The 20,207-nt window shown below is 48.6% G+C and overlaps 1 protein-coding gene across 1 annotated transcript in view; it reads left to right on the top strand.

Annotated features, from left to right (window-relative positions):
- Positions 1-8,240: 8,240 nt before the first annotated feature.
- The window catches only part of LAMB3 (laminin subunit beta 3), a gene marked incomplete at both ends in the record, with an annotated part of 39,907 nt that continues 27,940 nt past the window's right edge, over positions 8,241-20,207 (top strand). The window contains 2 exons of the mRNA XM_080698228.1: positions 8,241-8,268; positions 9,265-9,419. Of these exons, the coding sequence (XP_080554354.1) occupies positions 8,241-8,268; positions 9,265-9,419 (183 nt within the window). The remainder of the gene's footprint in view (positions 8,269-9,264; positions 9,420-20,207) is intronic.

Genomic DNA, 20,207 nt, shown 5'->3' on the forward strand with positions numbered 1-20,207 from the left:
AACCTGTGGCCAAAGGTCACAGAGCCTGGAATTAGGTCTGAGAACCTAGTTTCTGAAGGTCAGTGGCTGAATAGAGGTAGGGGGTGGAGGAAAGGCCATGGTGACAGGCCAGGAGGTCAGGAATCTGGGGTGGGTGGAGGAGGAAGCAGGAGAGTTCAGCTATTTGTCCCTCTTCTCTGGGAGCCAGTCACTCATGGGCCAGCCATGCCTCCACCCTGCTGCAGGCTATGCTGGGTTGTACCTTGCAGGAGGGGTGTGCAGTTTGGGGGTGCTCTGTAAGAGACAGAGCAGAAGAAGCTCCCAAGGAGCCCGGGAGCCTGACTGACCCCAGGGCAGGGGATCCCCGTCATTTGCTGAAGGGAAGTTGTATCATACCTTGTCATGCCCTTTGCTTAATCTCTGGGCTCACCTCCTCGGCCATCCCACCCTCCTAGCGAGCTCCTGTCTTCCCTTGAAGCAGTTCCATGTTGGTGGGAGGGGAAGCCCTGCCAGGATGTGCCAGAGCCTCTGAGAGGAGACACGAAGGCAGCACTATTTCCATCTGTGCCCACACAAGAGAAGTCGTTGATACAGAAAACACGCAAGGAGGCACCTGCTATTTCTACAACAGTGGCTTCTCCCAGGAGCACCAGCCGACACCAGTGCTCCACAGAGTAGAAAGGGCACAGAGAGGAGTTTTGAGATGCTGGGGCGTGAGGAGGTCTGGGAGGCAGAAAATCCAGAATATCACAGACTTTGGCCACAGACCAATGAAGGAGGAGGTGGGAGTTTAGGCACATCTTCGTTTCAATCTAATAGTTACAAATATGAGTGCTGAGCTGGGCGTGGTGGCGCGCGCTTGTAATCCCAGTATTTGGGAGGCTGAGACAGGAGGATGGCAAGTTTACAGCCAGCCTCAGCTACTTAGTGAGAACTTGTTTCAAACTAAAGAATAGAAAAAAAATATATAGGCCTGGGGGTGTAGCTCGGTGGTAGAATATCCCTGGGTTCCATCCCCAGTACTCAGTACTGCAAAAAAAAAAGAAGAAGAAGAAGGAGGAAGAGGAGGAGGAGGAGGAGGAGGAGGAGAAGAAGGAGAAGGAGAAGGAGAAGGAGAAGGAGAAGAAGAAGAAGAAGAAGAAGAAGAAGAAGAAGAAGAAGAAGAAGAAGAAGGGTGTTGAAGCCTGGGCCTGGTGGCGCACACCTTTCTTGGGAGGCTGAGACAGGAGCATCTCAGAATGGAAGCCAAGCCTGAGCAATTTAGTGAGAGCCTGGGTTCAATCCATAGTACCCAAACAAAACCAAAACCAAAAACAGAAACAAAAATAAAGAAGAAAGGAAGAAAGAAAGATAGGAAGAAAGGAAGATAGCTGGGTGTGGTGGCACATGCTTGTAATCCCCTTGCTTGGGAGGTTGAGACAGGAGGATCTCACAGGTTCGAAGCCAGCGTCAGCTACTTAGTGAGGCTCTCAGCAACTTAGTGAGACCCTGTTTCCAAATAAAATATAAAATAGGCCTGGGAGTATAGCCCGTAGGTAGAAAGCCTGTGGGTTCCACCCCGAGTACCACTGAAAAATAAAGAAAAGAAAAAGAAAGGAAGATAGAAAGAAAGAAAGAAAGAAAGAGAGAGAAAAAGATGGAAAGAAAGAAAGGTGAATGTGAATTTCAGTGCTGGAGCAAACTGGTCTGGACTCAAACACCAGTTATACTAAAGGCTGACCAACCCAACTCCTTCATTTCATGAAAGGTGCTAGCTGGGCATGGTGGCACACATCTATAATCCCAGTACTTGAAAGACTGAGACAAAAGGATCCCAGGTTTGAGGCCAGCCTCTTCAACATAGCAAGACTCTCAGCAACTTAGTGAGACTATATTTCGAAATGTTAAAAAAAAAATAAAAAGGCTAAGGTACAGCTTGGAGGTAGAAGGCCTTTGGGTTCAATCTCCAGTCACACAAACACACACACAAACACACACACACACACACACACACACACACAATGTACCCCCATAGGGAGGACAGTGGGTTCCAAATGAGTTGATGTGTGCAGTGGACTTAGAACGGTGCTTGGCATGATGAGGGTACTCAGCAAATGTCAGCTGTAGTTGTTTTAGGCTGACTGCCTGGTTTCTGCAAGACCTCAGGTTCCAGCGAGTGTGCTGCCCACTAGGCAAGCGTTCAGGTTTGTGGGGAGGGAGGGAGGGAAAGGGAAGGGTGTGGAATGGAGTCATCCCACCCAGGCAGCCCCTCGCTGCCAGCCCCTGCCTGAGGCTGGTTCCTGTCCATCCATGCCTCAGGAACATGCCAGGCCCAGCTTCTCTCTGGTTCTGGGGAGAGACCCAGAAGAGGTGAGCGATTGTCTGGAGAGCCTGACTGCGGAGCCACGCCAGCTTTAGTCACGTGGTAAACCCCGGGGGCTGTCGTTGGAGTCCACCCTGTCCCCCAGATGAGGACTCAGCTGTGACTCACGGTGTTCAGGTGGTGCCGGAGCCTGAGTCACCTGGAACCCCTTCCTCTAGAACCTGGTGTCACAGCCCGGAGCAGGCTCGCTTCTCCTCTTTTCCTTTCTCCTCATCCCTCTTTTCTCTCCCTCCTTCTTCTGCTCCCCGTCTCCTTGACCGCTCACTGAGCAGATCTTGGCTGATCTCCCTGGCAATTTGCATGATTTGAGCCTGACAGATGGATGATGGAGATAGTTGCTTCTAATGCTGCCCCCAGGCTCTGTGGGAGACATTGCCAGGAGTGACTGATAAACAGGCAAAGGAAGATACTGGTGACATTTTGATAGACCAATAAGGTGACATTTCTGTAATTGGGGACCGGTGCCTCGTAAAAAGACCACTGTAGCTGGCTGATCCATGAATTTTTACCATTAGTAATTCCTCCTGGAGACCCAAATCCTGGACTGTCCTCCCAGAAGATGCAACTATGCAAAAAAAAAAAAAAAAAAAAAAATATATATATATATATATATATTAAAAAGTCAGGAGAGACTCATTGAACTTTATCAATTATTCACACTTCAGTATGACTCCATCTCTTTCACAAATAGTGAGCACCTACTGTGTGCTAGTCACTTAGAAAACAGTAGTAGGAATTAGAAAATAACCTCTGCCTTCTTGGACCTCATTATTCTTGCCATTCTGGTGGGGGAAGACAGAAAATAAACATCATAAGTAGGTAAATTGTAGGCCAGGCATAGAGGCTTATGCCTGGTAATCCCAATACTTGGGAGGTTGAGACAGGAGGATCGCAGGATCTAGGCCAGCTTCAGCAAGTTAGTGAGACTCCCAGCAACTTAGAAAGGTCCTGTTTCAGAATAGAAAATGAAATAGGGCTGGGGGTATAGGCCAGAGGGTTTGGAGTGCTGGGATGCAGGAAAAATATGAGGCAAGGAAGTGGGTCGCAATTTTATTGAGAAATTAGGATTTGAACAAAGACTTACAAGAGGTGAGCGAGTTAGCTTTCTAGGTGTCCCGGGGATGAGCATTCCAAGTGATAGGCGCAGCTAGAGCCAAGCTCCTAAGACAGAAGCAGGCCTGGGAATTTGGGGGCACAGCAAGGAAGCCATGGGGCTGGGGTGAAGGCAGGGAGGCAATCTAGGGTTGGCTCAGACCATGAAGGGCCTCACAGATTCTCTGCACCCGCTTTGACTTTGGTCCTGGGTGAGATGGGCGTTGTGCAGGGTTCTGAGCAGGGGAGTAGAGGGCCCTCTTGTATTTGGCTTTGACTGTAGGCCAGGGAGGAGGCTGTTGCCGAAACATGGGCAGAGGCTCGGCCAGGAGGGTAAGAGTGGATTCTGATTACTTCTGGAAGGGGAGCTAGCAGGATTTTGTGGACAGATGGGTGTGGATGCCAGGGTGACTTCATTAGCCACTTTCTTGAGCATAAGCTCTAATGAACCAAGGCTCTGGACCAAGAAAGTGGTTTGGACTTGGGTGATGGGTGCTTTGGACCAAGAAAGTGGTTGGCAGGGAAAGAGAAAAGGAGTGCACAGAGGAGAGACTGATGTGCTTGGCCATGCCCACCTCTCCCCTTTAGCCCTGGCCAGACCCTAACAGAGCTTGGGCTCTGTTTTAGGTTTGTTCTTTCTGAACACATTGGGCTCTGACATTCCAAAGCCTGTGTCTGGTTCCCGGGAGTCCGGGGGGAAAGCTGGGTGCAACTTGGGGATGGTCAATGTCCCTGAGAGTGGGGTTGCCCTTGGTGATCTGCCTAAACAGCTTCCTGAACTTTGCTTGGGAGGGTGAAGGGGGCCCATGCAGAGCGCTGACATGTCCCTCTGCGAAGCCAAACCACTCAGGGACCTGCCCCAGCTTGTGAAGTGTCAGACACCTGGGCTCCTGGACTCAGACAGGGGGAGGAGCAGGGACTTAAAGGGCCCCAGCCACTCACAGAGGAGAGGTCCACCACAGGATCCGCGATTGCCACACCTGCTCACGTCTGTTGAGTTAATAATTGAGCTCTTTATCACATCCTCTGGGATGGGCAGAGGATGAAAGCTCCCTGGAAGTCTTACATCCAGAGACTTGGGGGTGTGGAGAGAAAGACCACCATGTGGGAGGGCTGAGAGCGCAGGGGTGGCTGAGGTGACCCTTCTCCACAGTGTACCTGATGGTGCCTCTCTGTGTTCTGTGGCGGCGGATGGAGGGGAGCTGCTTGTACAGACTTTCACTTGCTGAGTTAAGACAGATTCCACTGGAATGCTAACAGCAGCAAGACGCTAACGTTTATTGGAGTGGCAGTTAGCATCTTAACAACACACAGCCTGTTTGCTAATTACAGTATTCCCCCCACCCAACTGAACTTGTGCTAAAGTAGAACTTGGGAGTTAGACGTGCCCAGTTTAACCCACAGAATCCTACATTTCTCCCTTAAGGGCTTGCAAACCAATTGCTTGAGTCTAATCCTCTGTTGGGAGAAAACTTTCTGCCTAGGAGATACTGACTTGCTAGAATGGGTAGAGTCTGTTTTTTTTTTTTTTCCTTGAGTACTGGGGATGGAACCCAGGGGCAGTCTACCTCCAAGCTATACCTCCAGCCCTATTTTTTATTCTTTATTTTGAAACAAGGTCTCATTGAGTTGCAGAGGGCCTCACTAAGTAGCTGAGGCTGTCCTCGAATCATGATCCTCCTGTCTCAGCCTCCCAAATGCTGGGATTACAAGCAGGTGCCACCAACCCAGCTTTAGAGTCTGTTTTAACTTGCAGTTTTGAAGCAATAATGTTCCAAAATGATGACAGTGCAGGCTCTCCTGGGGCAACAGAGGGACTGGGTGACCTTCCAGGTCTCCCCAAAAGCCCTCTGACCCAACCTGGGGGAACAGTGTCCCATGAGACCAACATTTCAACCTGGACCTGTTTCTGGCATCTACAGTGGCTCTATGCCCAAGGAGCCCAAGCCAGGAACCTGGCTGGGGTCTCACCAAAGGAGCCACGTTCGCAGGCCTGGCAGGGGGCCAGGGGAAGTCTGCTTTGATTTTATTAGTCCAGCTATGGCTCAGCCTTTCCTTCCACCACTTGTGGTCAGGTCTGTTTTCTGGCCCTCCAGGCTGGCATTCCTGCCCAGGAGGGAGGGGCTCCGCGACCAGCCCTTTCTGCAGCTGGGGCCATGACTCACAGGTAGTTACCTGTCTCAGGGCTCCCTGCCAACCCTGCCGAGGGAGCCGGAGGCAAGGCAGAGAGTTCCTCTGTTCATCCCTCTTAAGCTTCTCTTGGGTGAGTCGAGATTTGACCCTTTCTTGATCCTTTTAAGGACTCTCCAAAGTCCCCAAGAAGCTGGACATTTCCTCCTTTTTCTACTGGGAGGGGTCTGGTGTTTTCCAGGGTCCTGGGTGTTTGGGTCTTCTCACCTTCAGTGATATGTCTGGGGCTTAAACACTCTGTATATATGTTGCCATCTTTGTATCCCTTGCCTGGTCTTCTGTCCTGGATGGTCCAACACTTCTACTGGCCTTGGGACTGTGCCTTGACCTACCAGTGTGAGAGCCGTCTGCTCCCCGATGTCTTGGTCTCTCATCATCACTAACTTTTCCTTGTGCTATTTGCAGGGCCCCGCCAGCCCTCAAGGCACCCACAGGCAGGCGGGCATCATGGAGACCGGCCCACTTGCCCAGTCCCATACCGGAGGTGGGGTGCAGTGACGAGACGGATGGGCGTGGTGGCTGCCAGATTCCTGAGGCCCGCCCTGCAGTGGGTCTACGCCCAGCCAGGCAGTCTCCAGAGGTGAGGCTGTTTAAAACCTTGGAGCCAAGAGAAAAGACCCCCACATCCAAGGGGAGCTCTCAGAGAGGCCATCAGGAGGAAGAACGGTAGCAACGGGCACCGGGCCAGGTATGTTACCTGCCTTCACCTGCCCTGTGGGGGCTGAGTGGGGAGCAGGGCTGTCTCTGGGTGGCTGCGGCTGCTTGCAGAGCCCAATTCATTTCTCTTCCTGGGAGCTCACTCAGGTGAGCTCAGCTCTAAATGCTTGGCTAAAATGTCTGCTAGTGTTTGGATTGCTTTTTCATAGCTGATAAGCCCCTCCTTGACTTAGAAGAAAGCAGGTCCAGATCTGCAGCTGAGCACAAAAGAGGAGCAGGAAGGGTGGGCTGGCCCAGCACAGAGTATTTTATTTGAGTCCCCGGGAGGGGGTCCTGAGCATACTGGATGAAAACCAGGAGGTAGATCTTTCTCTAAGGCCTTTGCCAGCCATGGGACCTCAGGCCACATGTCCGCAACCTGGACTCTTGAATCTCCATAAAGTGTATTGGAAGAAATGATTTTTTTTTTTTTTGTAGTGGGAATTGAACTCAGAGGCATTTTACCTCTAAGTTACATGCTACATCCCGAGCACTAATCTTATTTTTTATTTTGAAATAGGGTCTCGCTAAGTTGCTGGGGCTGGTCTCAAACCCGTGACTCCTCCTGTCTCAGCCTCCCAAGTACTGGGATTACAGGCAAGGGCCACCACCCTGGCTGGAAGGAATGATTTTGAAGCAGTAGAATTTAAAGATGCTGGAAATGCCCCAGTGAAATGTCCAGTGAAAGGCAGAGGGGGCACTGCAAGAACCAGATGGAGCGTGCCTCTGTGAGCCAGGCACACTTCTCAGACTTCTGCTTGTGACTACTGAATCTCTATTTCCAGCCTCCTTCAAAATCCCTGCCCACAATTGTAGACATTTTGGGTTGCTTTCAGTTCAGATGAAATCCTCTCTTACTCTTTTTTTTTTTTTTTTTTGTGGTACTGGGGATGGAACCCAAAGGCATTCTACCAACAAGCTACACCCCCAGCCCTATTTTTTAGTCTTTATTTTGAAACAGGGTCTCACTGAGTTGCAAAGGGCCTTACTAAGTAGCTGAGGCGGCCAGTGAATCTGGATCCTCCCATCTCAGCCTCCCAAATGCTGGGATTACAAGCATGCACCACCACGCCCAGCCTCTATTACTCTTTAAGAAACTGCCAGGTCCCTTTCTTTCCGTCTCCATTCCAATTACCTGCTCAGTCCAGAATTGTTGTCACCACAACCTCATGTGGCTCTGACTGATGCTGGAGACCTTGCCAATGGTGGGAGAGTGCTTGCCACCGACCCTCAGCCATGTTGTATTCACCTTTGCGCCTGAAGTCTGGACTGAATTGAAACTACTGGTCCAGGTCCTGAGAAAGAACGGCCTTGTCCCTTGAGGCAGGAACATGTTGTGGACCTCCCCACATCTCTGCTGCAAAGGATCCTGTCCTTTCTGCCTCCCCATGTTGCCCTTATGGTCCTCTGGGTTGAGCAGGGTTGATCCTTCTTTCCAAGCATCTCAGAGGAGGAAGCTGAAGTCTGGGAGGGGATGGGATTTTCCCAGGGCACCCTGTGCATCACATGACAGCTGGGTCTGGAATCTAGGATTCTGGAATTTCCCAAGCTTTTGGCTACAAATGTATTTGCTGCTCAGAGTGTCCTTGGCATGATCCTAGGTAATGACTTCTGAAGTGAGTGTGGTGGTGCACACCTGTAATCCCACCTATTTGGGAGGCTGATATAAGAGGATTGCCAGTTGGAGGCTAGTCCTGTCTTAAAATATAAAAGGACTGTGGATGTAGCTCAGTGGTAGAGCAACTCTGGGTCCAATCCCCAATACTGGGGGGACAGGGGAGAGAGACACCTGAAGGAAACATGGATCGAGAAATAGAAAATGAGAGGGGATGGCATGTCCTGTGGAGTTGTATTCCTTTACCCAGGCTGTTCTGCTCTGTCCCAGGCGAAGTCCTCCTGGGGACCACCCCACTGGCTAATGATGAGACCACTCTTTCTCCTGTGTTTGGGTAAGTATCCCTTCCAATCCTCCAGGTCCTGTTATATAGCAGGGAGGTGACAGCCATGGATAGGAGAGTTGGTCAAAGGGCAAATGTCACCGGTCACACTGTGGTCTCTCTGGTTTGGAACACTAGTCTAATGGGGACATCTATGTCCCCATCCTTGGGGCCTTTGGGGAAGATTATCTGCCTCTCTTGAAAAGCTCCCAGGCATCTTCCTATTATTGAGGGTGCTTTGTGGTTTCCTGAGGGCTCAGCCCAGTTCATTTCCTATCCTTTCAATTTTTCTTTTTTTGTAGTTGGCATTAAACTCAGGGGTCTTCTACCTCTGAGCCACACCCCCAGACCTATTTTACTTTTTATTTTGAAACGGGGTCTTGGTAGATTGCTGAGACTGGCCTCAAACCTGTGGTTCTCCTGTCTCGGCCTCCCAAGTACTAGGATCATAGCTGTACACCACCACGTGTGGCTTACCATCTCACCTTCAAACCGGTTCTAGAGCCAGTGTGTGGCCTGAGCATTCTAAGGAATGGTAACTGAACAGTTTCCAAATGTGACTGGGTCAGTTTTGCAGACTGAAGAGTAGAAAGAACACAGGCCTCTCTCAATGTTCTATAAACGGCTCAGCAGTCAGCTGGCCCTCCGGGTGGCTGACATGGCCTGCTGCAGGCCAAGCAAGCGGTGGACCAGGTCCTGGTGATTGAGCCTGTGTCACTTTCTCGCTTGACTCTAAAAGCCACATACAAATGCCACACTTAAGGGTCATCAGTAGTTTTTGGTTGTCAGTGTCTCTCTTCTGCTTTTTTTCAATTTTAAGTTGTCAACTATGACAGAGCTTTTCTCACTTAATAGAATAAGGACTGCACTCATTACCACCAGCAGGGAGGGGGCAGTGAGTGAGGGCCAGGATCAAGTCTTGCCGACTGGTTCTCCTGAGGAATGTCGGGCTGGCCGGTTAGCCCCTCTTGTCTCTGGGCTGCACCCCATCACCCCCTGTGATTTCAGCCTTGCCTGGCCTACTGTGTGCCCAGCAAGCCTGCTCTCGGGGGGCCTGCTATCCACCTGCCGGGGACTTGCTCATTGGGAGGACCCAGTTTCTCCGAGCTTCATCCACCTGTGGACTGACCAAGCCTGAGACCTACTGCACCCAGTATGGAGAGGTACGTTTACTTCCCTGGCCTCTGGGACCGGAGGGATGTGGGCTGGGCTTGGTCAGGTGAGCCTACCATTTCTTTGCCTAATATTTAGAATGTACTTGAATAGGCCAAGACAGGCCTATGCCCTGGTAGGAGTGAAGTGCAAGAAAAGCATTGGACTAGATCCCCACCTCTGGGGGATTTGCATGTTGGCTGAGCTGGAGAAAACGTACTCAGAATCAACTTAGCATCCCTTTTCTCTCTTTTGCTGGGTAGAGTTGGAGACGTTTTTATCAACTATAGAGCCTGGGTCTAGTAGACATGAGCAAAGGATAATTTTTCAAGCCTTGGGGACAGGGAAATGGACAAACTGGTGTGTAAAGCCTAAGCTATTATCTTCAGTGGACAGAGACAAGGCTGGTGGCGCATGGAGTGGGCACGTATGAGCTGACTTGCCATGGTGTGACCTGGGTAGTGCCACAGTCCCTTAATTGCCACTGTCTTTCGGTTCAGTGTTGGAGTGTGATTGGGGCAGAGCTAGCAGGAGAATATACAATTGTAGGCTGGAGTTTTTCTTCTGTTTTACCACTGTCATGTGTAAAGAGTCGACCTACTTAACTGTCAGCCTTGCTGGTCCACATGTGTATTAGTCAGCTTTTTATTTATTTTTAAATTAATTAATTTTTTGTTGCTCTGACCAAAATACCTTACAAGCACAACTTAGAGGAGGAAAGATTTATTTGGACTCACAGTTTCAGAGGCTCAGTCCATGACTGACCGGCTCCAAGGCAGAAACTGTGGTCACAGAGGTGCATGGCAGAGAAATGCTACTCTCAGTTCATGGCAGCTGAAAGCAGAGAGGGAGAGAGGAGAGGACGAGGGACAGAAACAGTCCCCAACACCACACCCCCAGTGACATATCTCCTCCAGTCACCCTACCTGCCCACCGTTACTACCCGGTAAGTTCATTCAAATTATAAATCCGTCTGTGATCATCACCCTGATTCAATTATTTCATCTCTGAACACTTTTGCATTGCTAATAGATGAGCTTTGCCAGGGACCATTCTAGATTTAAACCAAACAACATGTTTCTAGAACCTAGACAAGGTGGGAGATAGTCAAACTTGCTAAAACACTTAAGTCAGTGAGATAACTGGGGATGTGACTTGAGGTCATTAGTGAGGGTCAGAGTGACTTAGAGTTGAAAAAGGAGCTGAACAAATCCAGAAACTCAATTCTTTGGGCTCTGTTGATGAACACTGCCTATTATGCAACTGGCCCTTTATCAGAGCCGTTCTACACTTTCTTCCATGTTGCTCTTCAACCTTCAACCTGCTTGGAACTTTTTTCTTTCTTTTCCCCTCAACAAGGTAGGGTCTTTCTTTGATCTTCATGTTTACTAAAGTTGAAATCATTACGTGTTTTTTTTCTTTTTTCTTTTTTCTTTTTGTCTCCCAGTTGCCTCGTTGGCCAATTTGCTGTCCTCAAAACGTAAGCTTGCACAAAGCATGAAAGAATAGGGAAGGAGAAGCCTTTTGGAGACGGGGGGGGGGGAGAGAGAGAGAGAGAGAGAGAGAGAGAGAGAGAGAGAGAGAGAGAGAGAGAGGAGAGAGAGAGAGGAGAGAAGAAAAAGAAGGAGGAGGAGGAGGAGGAGAGGGGAGGGGAGGGGAGGGGAGGGGAGGGGAGGAGAGAGGAGAGAGGAGAGAAGAGAGAGAGAACTGATTGCCATGAGTGAGACTTAGGCTATCTGTGCTTTCCCCTTTTGAGACCAACCTTGTCCTCAGGCCTGGAAGGTGGTAATCAATACGACCTCTGGGCCTCATTGTCCCCTGCGTCCCCAGTGTTCTCTGGCTATTTTTAAGCACAGATGGTACAGGGTTGTGACTTTGGAGGCTTATGTAGAGATGGCTATGGTGTCTGCATCTCACCCACTTGGATTTGGGAAAGCCCATTTGATGGGATTGGGTAAGGAAAGTGTTCCCTGTGGGCCCGATTACTCCACAAGTATTGGAGGACCCGGAAGTATTGAGCTTTCTAGGCAACAGAGTCATTTTAGCTGCCCACTTCCCACGTAACCCCCAATTTTGATCCCAGGTCTGAAATTTTCTCTTCCTTGGACTGACTTGCCTTCTGCAAGAGGGAGCGAAGGAAGATCAGAAGGTCTGGTGTTGGGACGTGCTCCTGCTCAAGCACTGTCTGGACAGCCTCTCCCCTGCTGGGCCTGGGCTTCTGGCTTCTCTCTGGCCTGCCCTCTGCCTCTCTCAGATGCTCCAGGGAGTCAACTGCCTCCCCTGCTTGTAAGCAGCCCCCTGAGAGCAAAGTGGGGTGCTTGCAAAAGAGAAGTCTAGACTTTTGCAACCCTAGGGATGGATAAATCTCAGCTATTTTTCTCCTATGAAAGCTGAGAAGCATTGGCTCTTTTTTTTCTTTTTTCTTTTGCTATACAGGGAAATAAATCCAAATAGCCTTTTGGAATGAGTAGGAGATGGGGACATCTGAAGGGAGGTGTATAATTTCATGTCTGTCATTCACGTGTGGCGTGACCTTGGGCCAAGGACTACCCCTAAGTCTTGCTTTCCTCTTCTGTGAGTGAATGTTGGACAAGATGGTCTTTAGGGTGTCCCCTTGTGCCTAGATTCTTTGGGAACAAGCTACCCGCTGACAGATGGCGTTTCTCTCCTGCCTTCCACCTCTCTGTCTCTCGGTGCATTTCCTTTTCTTCTCCCTTATGTGCCTAACTTATTCTAGGCCACAGCTTCCAGTGCTGATGGCCCAGACACTCCCAGCTAGTCCTCTGTAAGGACGTCCTCTGAGCCCTCTCCAGGGCAACAATGGCTATGTGATAAAAATCAAGCATTTAGATTTTAGCTCTGTTGAGTTCCAGCTTTAGTCTTTATTTCGTGTGTGTGTGTGTGTGTGTGTGTGTGTGTGTGTGTGTGTGTGTGTGTTACTGGGGATGGAACCCAGGGGCTTTATACCTCCAAGCTACATCTTCAGCCCTATTTTTTTATTCTTTTTTATTCTATTTTTTTATTCTTTATTTTGAAATATGGTCTCAGTGAGTTGCAAAGGGCCTCACCAAGTAGTAGCTGAGGCTGTCTGCAAACCACGATCCCCCTGCGTCAGCCTCCCAAATGCTGAGATTACAAGTGTACGCCACCATGACACGTAGAACTGTCATTTATTAACATATTATGGGCCCTATGCATCATACTACGTGTTTTATACATGTTATCTCAATTAATTGTCACAATACCCCAGAGGTAGCTGTTGTGATTCCCATAACATTGTTGTGGTGCTCTGGATAGCCACAGCAATGAGCTTGACAGTCAGAACCTTATTCCTAGCACCTGCCCCTTCACCCTATGGACCCCGGCTCTTTGTTCGCTCTGGCCTCTTGCGTGTACACCTCTCTCAAGTTAAGGTCTCTCTGGTTAGTACCTCTATTCTACGTCCATGCAGGGATGACATGGTGAACCCTGAGCCCAGTACAAAATCACTGAGCACCTGCTGCTGGCTGCTGAGGCAGCAAAAACACAAGTGCAGTGGGGTTTATGACTCTTAGGCCTTTATTTCTTCTCCACCTCCCATCTCCAACCCTAGCCGGCTCACAGAGGGAGACGGTGGAATAGGAGTCGCAGGCGCAGTCGGGACTCCTTAGAGTTTCCAAATTGTCTCTCCTAGCTCTTGACCTCCAAGGAGCAGCTCCTTTTCTGTGGGCCAGTCAGAGCCTGTTTGCATGTCACCTCCTTTGTCCAATTCTGTCTCAGTAGTTAAGCCCTATTGGTCTCAAGGGCTTACTTCTGTGCATTTTGGATCTATGTCGCAACCCTTGCAATGGACATTGGACTTGGCTGGCTTTGCCTAATTGCACCTCCTCCTCACCGTCCCAACCTTGCCCTTCTGGGCCCTCCTGTCTTGATGACCCATTAACTCACTGGGCTTGGGCCTAAGCTGTCCTTTACCAAAAAGGCTGGACCTGCTTTCTTCTAGCTCCTGGACAACTTCTGGGTAAAGTCACTGCATCAGCACTATTTTCTCAGTCTCAGGAACAGATGAAAGTGACGGTGACAGCCAGGCGTGGTGGTGCAAGCTTATAATCTCAGTACTTGGGAGGCCGAGGCAGGAGATCACAGGTTTGAGGTCAGCTTCAGTAACGTGATGAGATCTTCAGCAACTTAGATTCTATTTTAAAATAAAAAGTAAAAAGGATTGGTAGTGTAGCTTGGAGGTAGAATGTCCCTCTGGGTTTAATCCCTAGTAACACACATAGACACACATATGTGCGTACACACACACACAGACACAGACACACACACACACACACACACACACACACACACACACGACTGTGATGTCTCACTACCCTCTTTCATTTCTGTTTTGCCCTTGAGCTTCATTTGCAAAAATGGGAGCAATAATAGCACCCACTTCAAGGGGTTGCTTGAAGATCACACTTCAGAGCATTTGTTCCCTGCTCAGGATGCATGCTCACATGATTCACTGGAATCGCCCATTCCTGGGGCCGGCCCTTCTGCCTCCCAAGGTGACGGCTGCCAGTCTGATCTGCAGGAAGTCAGGCCGCTGGAAGATCCACTGGAAGATCCGCTGGCAGTCACAGCAGCAGAGTAGCTCCAGAGAGAAGATGAGGACTCTCTACTTCTTGACCCAGTTCTAAGACTTAGGCTTGGGTTCTGATCCTGTGAAGGTCATGGTTCCTTTGTTGACCACCATATCTTCTTCTCTCTTGGGGTACTAGGGATTGAATTCCAGGGCATTCAATCTCTAAGTTATACCCCTTGGCCTTTTGATCTTTTTTTAAATTTTGGGACAGGGTCTTACTAAATTGCTGAGGTTGGCCTCAAACCCGAGATCCTTCTGTGTTAGTTTCCCAAGGACTAGAATTACAGGTGTGCAGCACCATGCTGGGCCAGCACTGCACATCCCTTTTATGAAATGAGGAGTTAGCCCCAGTGCTTGCTTCTCAGTGATAGCTGGGCTGTGCCTTTGACCCCAAGGGTCTGCACAGTCTCTCTCAGGACTGCGGCAAGGGCTGAACCATGCCTGCTGGTCATCTGTGAGTTGGTGCGCACTCCTCAAGGACTACAGGGTTTTTCCTGGAAGCTTTTCAGCCCTGGCTTCTGTTCCTGACAATGACCCCAATGTTATGTGTATTCCCCTAACTTCTCCATTTAGTTCCCATTTTCTTCCTGTTTTGGGGAAAACTTAATTATCCAGTTGCCTTAATAACAGTCTTACACAGCACATTCCTCAGGTTAATTAACTGCATAAACCAAACAGCTGTCATTTTTATCTCTTGGAAAGAAGCTGGGGAGCAATAGCCAGTTGGAGGTTCCCTCCTCTCCAACGTGGGCATGCACGCATGCACATAAACACACCCACACGCATGCACACACACACAAGCAGCCGCTGCCTTTCTTTTCTTGGACAGCTGTCTACTCTCTTGATATATATGTACTTGTGATCTCTGTCCTTTGCCCACAAAGGACTTTGAGCCTGACGGACTGACCAAAACATCTGCTTTCCCATTTCCCAGAGGTTCTAAGGAGGCCAAAAGATCCCTACCACTGGGGCTTTACTCTTTTGGATGGAACATCATCAAATTCTTTGTTTTAAATGCAATCGCCTTTGGGAAAGGTACCACATCAACTGACAATCAACTATTCAGACCACTGCAGTAGTTTATATATCAGAAACTTATCTGTGACCCCTTTGCAAAGGGTCCTAAGAGAGTCAGAATGAGAATGAGTCATTTGTGAGGGGTTAGAAGAAAATAGAAAGGTGTGTGTGTGGGAGGGATTCTATGAGAGAGAAGGATAACTTGAGCTGGTGGAATGTGAGACTCTAGGGTCTTGACTGTTATAGGCTTGGAAATGGGGCTTGTGGGGCAAAAGGAGACAAGGAAAGGAAAGGTGTAATGGAAAGGCTGAGATACACGCCTGGATGGCCTCAGCTTTGCTGACCTGGCTTTTCACCCTCTTGCTGCTGGGGTTTGGGCCCCTGAAAGCCTCTGATCAATGTCTCGAAGGCCTACTTTGATTTTTTGCCAGCTGTCTGACCTCTGCCCGTGGCCATGGCAGGGGCTGTGAGGAAGCCGTTGTCACTGATGAAACCTGTAGAGGTCCTAGGCACACAAGGCCAATGCTGCACTCAGACCTTGGGGACATCTTGGTTCCTAGAGACGTCTGTGCTAGAGTTGAGGCTGCCCTTCTCAGGATGAGAGGCCAGTGGAAAGGGTGGTCTACAAACCAACTGTGGTCTGTAGTTTTCAGTGGTTGCTAGGTGACTTCTGTGCTTCTTAAAACAGAACAGCACAGGTAGGTTAGCGTCAGATAGCCTGGGACAAGAATCTCTGCTTCTCCCTTTCTCAACTTTAGGGGCTTGGACACATTTCTCAACTTCTCTAAGGCTCACTTTCCTAATCTGTAAAATGGGAATGTCCACCATTTGTGAAATGTAACCTATCTACCACAAGAATTTGAGGAGGATAAAATGAGATAATATATATGTAGTGCTCAGGAGACAGACCGGTGCAGTGTAATTTTAGGGTGTGGGAGATACATCATCTCTATAATTAACTTCAGAAAATGATCTTCCAAACTTGGTTAAATAGAGATAGGGATGAGCTCTGTTCAAAATTTCACTTCATAATAAGGTAGAAGATGAAGTTAAAAACCTCTCAAAACACCTATTACCATGTAGTGTGGCAGGCCCTGACTTCTAACCTTTACCAGCAATATCCACAGACAGAAATGCTGAGGACTGTGGAATCTAGCAGATAACCCTGCCGACCAAACGGCCTTGAAGCCTCCCTCCCTCACTGCCCTCTTCCCTGGGAAGACTTTCCCCAGTATTACATCTGGCCAATGCCTTATTTAAGTCTCGCTTCCTTTGTGTACTTGCTGAGCGTGCCATTAACTTCTGAGCTGATAAGCTGGAGTAAGGGAGAATTCCAAGAGCATGTTTGAGCAAGATGGAACTTCATTATCTCATCAACCCTTGCGTTTTACCAAATGAGGAAGCTGGCATGGAAGAAATGTCTTTTCTTGAAGGCAGCTGGATTTTTTGTTTTGTTTTAGTTTGTTTTGGTCCTGGCTTCTCTCTTTTGGCCCTGGCTGGTGGCCATGACCCTGACTATAGCTTCTTAGATGGACGCAGGCAGTCCCCTGGCTCCCTCATGGGAAGGAGCTGTGCCATGCATAACCAGAGCCTATTTTCCTTCAGAATCAGCTCTGTGTTCTGCAAAGGCACAGAGCCTTCATTAGCATGTGCCTTCCTCTTCACCCCTCTCCACTGTGACTCAGGTTCCTGCTGGCTCCTGCTCACTCTTCTGCCTTCCTCCAGCTCTCTGGGAGGGTTTGTCTTCCGGCCAGACTTCTGAGCTTCTAGAAAGCTCTAAGAGAAGGGAGAAGGCTCAGCCTTTCCAGCTGGAGAGCAAGCGGGAGCCAAACTGGCTGGAGGCCTGACAGGACGAATTGATAATGGTGCTGTGTCTGTGCGGTAGCACATCCAGAGGGATGCTGGCCAAATGACCCCAGCGCGGGAGGCAGCTGCAGCTGGGAGCTTCCATTTCTGTGGGCGCTAGAGGCACGTAACCCACAGGAGAGGGTGAGCCTCACGCTGGGGCTCGAGTACGCACACACTTACTTACGGACGTACACATACTGCATATAAGCACAATGGAATTAAATAGAGAGGGACGCCGAGTCCCAGAGGGAAAGAAGAAATGCACGACTTGTATTTGCATGGGCTCCTGCCATAAGCTACTCTATTTCAGGCCTCCGTCCCACTAGCGAGTTGACGGGACTACTTAAAATACCTGTCTCAAGCCTGTTGGCTTAGCCTGCCTCTGAGGATTGAACTAAATCCCTCCTTTAGCTATGTTACTATGATAAGCAGCACATAGTTTTTAAGCCCATGAGGCCATCTGATCCCTCCATCAGCACCTGCACACGTGGGAGGAGAATGGAGAAGGTGTGGGGTGCCGACTGGCCCTGTGAAGCCGGAGGGGGGCAGGGCAATGAGCTCGTGCTGAACATTCAGGACATTTTTAGTTTATTTTATAATGCCGCCATTTTACTTAGTATAAAACTTAATCTGTATTCAAGGTATAAATTTTTGAAATATATTAAAAATAACAAAGAAGAAAAATAGTCATCTATAGTCACACTACCCAGAGCTATTAGGTTGAATTATATGTCGTTGCCATGTTTGTGGGTCAGAGTGGGTGAGAATCAGTAATTTCAAATGGTTTCACCTAATTTATTGGTCCATTTCCTTCTAAACATCCTTTCTTCCTTCCAAAATATATGTTTGAGATCATAATGCATGTACAAGTTTATGTCCAATGTCTTTTCCACAACATGTAATGTAATCACATTCCCCATGTACTTAAAATTTTTTTTCTCTAAACCATTTTTAATAGTTACATAACATTCTGTCATTTGGGAGTATCAAGGGCATTTCCGCAGACTCTAGCTCCTTGTCCAATGGCCCCAGGAAAGAAAAAGCCTTGTTTCTGGCACTTTTCTGGCCCGGGGAGGCTGGGCTCAGCTCCCAGCATAGCCTGAGGGGGGAGAGCTGGCGACAGGGCACCCGCCGGAAGGCAGCTGGCCCTCATCTCTCCTCAGGACATGTGCTGAGTGCAGACAGAGATTGAGGAGTGGAAAAGTTTGCCCCTGAGAGGCGGGGCAGAGTATGGAGAAGTGAGAGCTGCTGCCAGGGACCAAAATAGGGTTCTAAGGGGAGTCAGACTCCAGCCAGAGCGGCTCTTGCCCAGAAAAGGTTATGTCAAATGCCCAGGTATTTCAGCCACAGCCACACCTCCAGTCTCTGCAACTGAGCTAGCTGGGGAAGCCAGTTCCTCCCCAAAGTGCTCTCTTACCTTAGGCCTCCCCCACAATCAGCTTCAAGGTCAGCTCAAACCCTTTTGGGGCCCACTGGGCAAGACAGAGATGGTGACACTTTGCTGTGCTCTCCATGAGGTCTGCCACTCAGCTGGTGTCCTGTAGAAATAAGAGGGTAAGAGGGAGGGAGAAGGGAGCCCAGAGGGAGGTGTAAAGGACCCGCTCTGGTGATCCTCAGTAGGAAAGTCATGTTGTCTTTCTGAGCCTCAGCTTTCTCATCTGTAAGAAAGGATGAATCCTGCTTATCACAAAGGGTCATCATGATATTTAAGTAGGTAATTGTATTGAAGTTACCCAATACAGTTCTTGGAATAGTGTAAATATCACTCAACTCTCTTTCCCTCTTTCTTTCTTTCTTTCTTTCTTTCTTTCTTTCTTTCTTTCTTTCTTTCTTTCTTTCTTTCTCTTTCTCTTTCTTTTCTTTTCTTTTTTCTTTTCTTTTTTTTTTTGAGATAGGGGTCTCACGATGTTGCCCAGGCTGACCCTGAACTCATGGGCCCAAGTGATCCTCCTGTCTCAGCCTCTCAAGTAGCTCAGATGACAGGCTTGTCACTTAAAATTGATTTTTGATCACCTCTTTACTCCTCCACCCCTCTTCAAGCTCCCTGACTGCAGGAAGGAAGCGTCTATCAATGAAGTTAGTGAAAATAGTCGGCATTTGTTGAACATTTCCTATTCATTCATTTTATTCAACGGGTATTTAGTGAGGGTCAGCTCTGTGCTGAGAACTTTTGTAAGCACAGGGAATAGAGCAGGAAGGTAGGCAAGCTTGTATCCTCCTGAAGTAAATAAACAATACACAGACAATACATGACAATGAGAAGTAAATAATACATAGACAATACATGACAACAAGCAATAAACAATAAATAATAAATAAGCATTATTAGACAACAAATAATAAATAGGTGAAATAATACTTAAGTGAAACAATCAACAGGTAGTAGAAAATAAACAATAATACATACAGTTATGATGGTGCATGCCTGTAATCTCTGTACTTGGGAGGCTGAAATAGGAGGATCACAGGTTTGAAACCAGCCTCAGAAATTTAGTGAGACTCTCAGCAACCTAGTGAGACCCTGTTTCAAAATAAAAAAAATAAAAAGGGGTGGAGGGGTAGCTTGGAAGTAGTAGAATGCTTCTGAGTTCAATCCCCAGTTCTGCGCGCACGCGCGCACAGGTGTGTGTGTGTGTGTGTGTGTGTGTGTGTGTGTGTGTACACACAAATAATAACAAATAATAAATAGGTAATAAATAAATAGGCAATATATGCACCATATTTCAAGTAGAGCCACATACCATGAAGAAAAATATAGCAGGGCAAATGAATGGACAGTTGCAGGGATGAGGGATCTGGGGATGGTGGGTGACAGTTAATGTAGGGCACATATACTGGCTATTATTTGAGCATTAAATGCCCAAAGAACAGTGCTTAGTAAGGCTTTTTTTTTTATATATATACCATGACAAGGGGTCCCTCCAGGCAGCAGCATGGGGGATTGTTGTCTCCTTTTGCTGCCTGGAAGTAAGAGCTGGGGAGGGGCGTGGGAAGTGGAGGCCAGAGGGCAGGACTCCTGGCCACCTCTGCATTCCCTGCTGGAGAGGGAAGATGGGTGTCAGGAGAGGAGTTTCTATAACTCCAGGCATAGATCCGGCACATTCGATGGATCTCTTTGGAACTGAGCTGTCAAGAAAATTCATTGAGGTTAGCAGACCCCAACTGTTTTCAGATATCAGCACAATTAATTTGCAGCCTCTGCGGACAGGAGGGGGTTGGGGCAGACAGAGGCTGCAGAGCGCCCTGGTGGTTCTGGTGAGAGGAAGGTAGGGGAAAGCAGAGGCCTGGGGTGTGCGGAGGAATTGAAGGACCAGCAGGGCTG

The sequence above is a fragment of the Muscardinus avellanarius genome (assembly GCF_963383645.1).
Source record: "Muscardinus avellanarius genome assembly, chromosome: 7".
NCBI classification, from domain to species: domain Eukaryota; kingdom Metazoa; phylum Chordata; class Mammalia; order Rodentia; family Gliridae; genus Muscardinus; species Muscardinus avellanarius.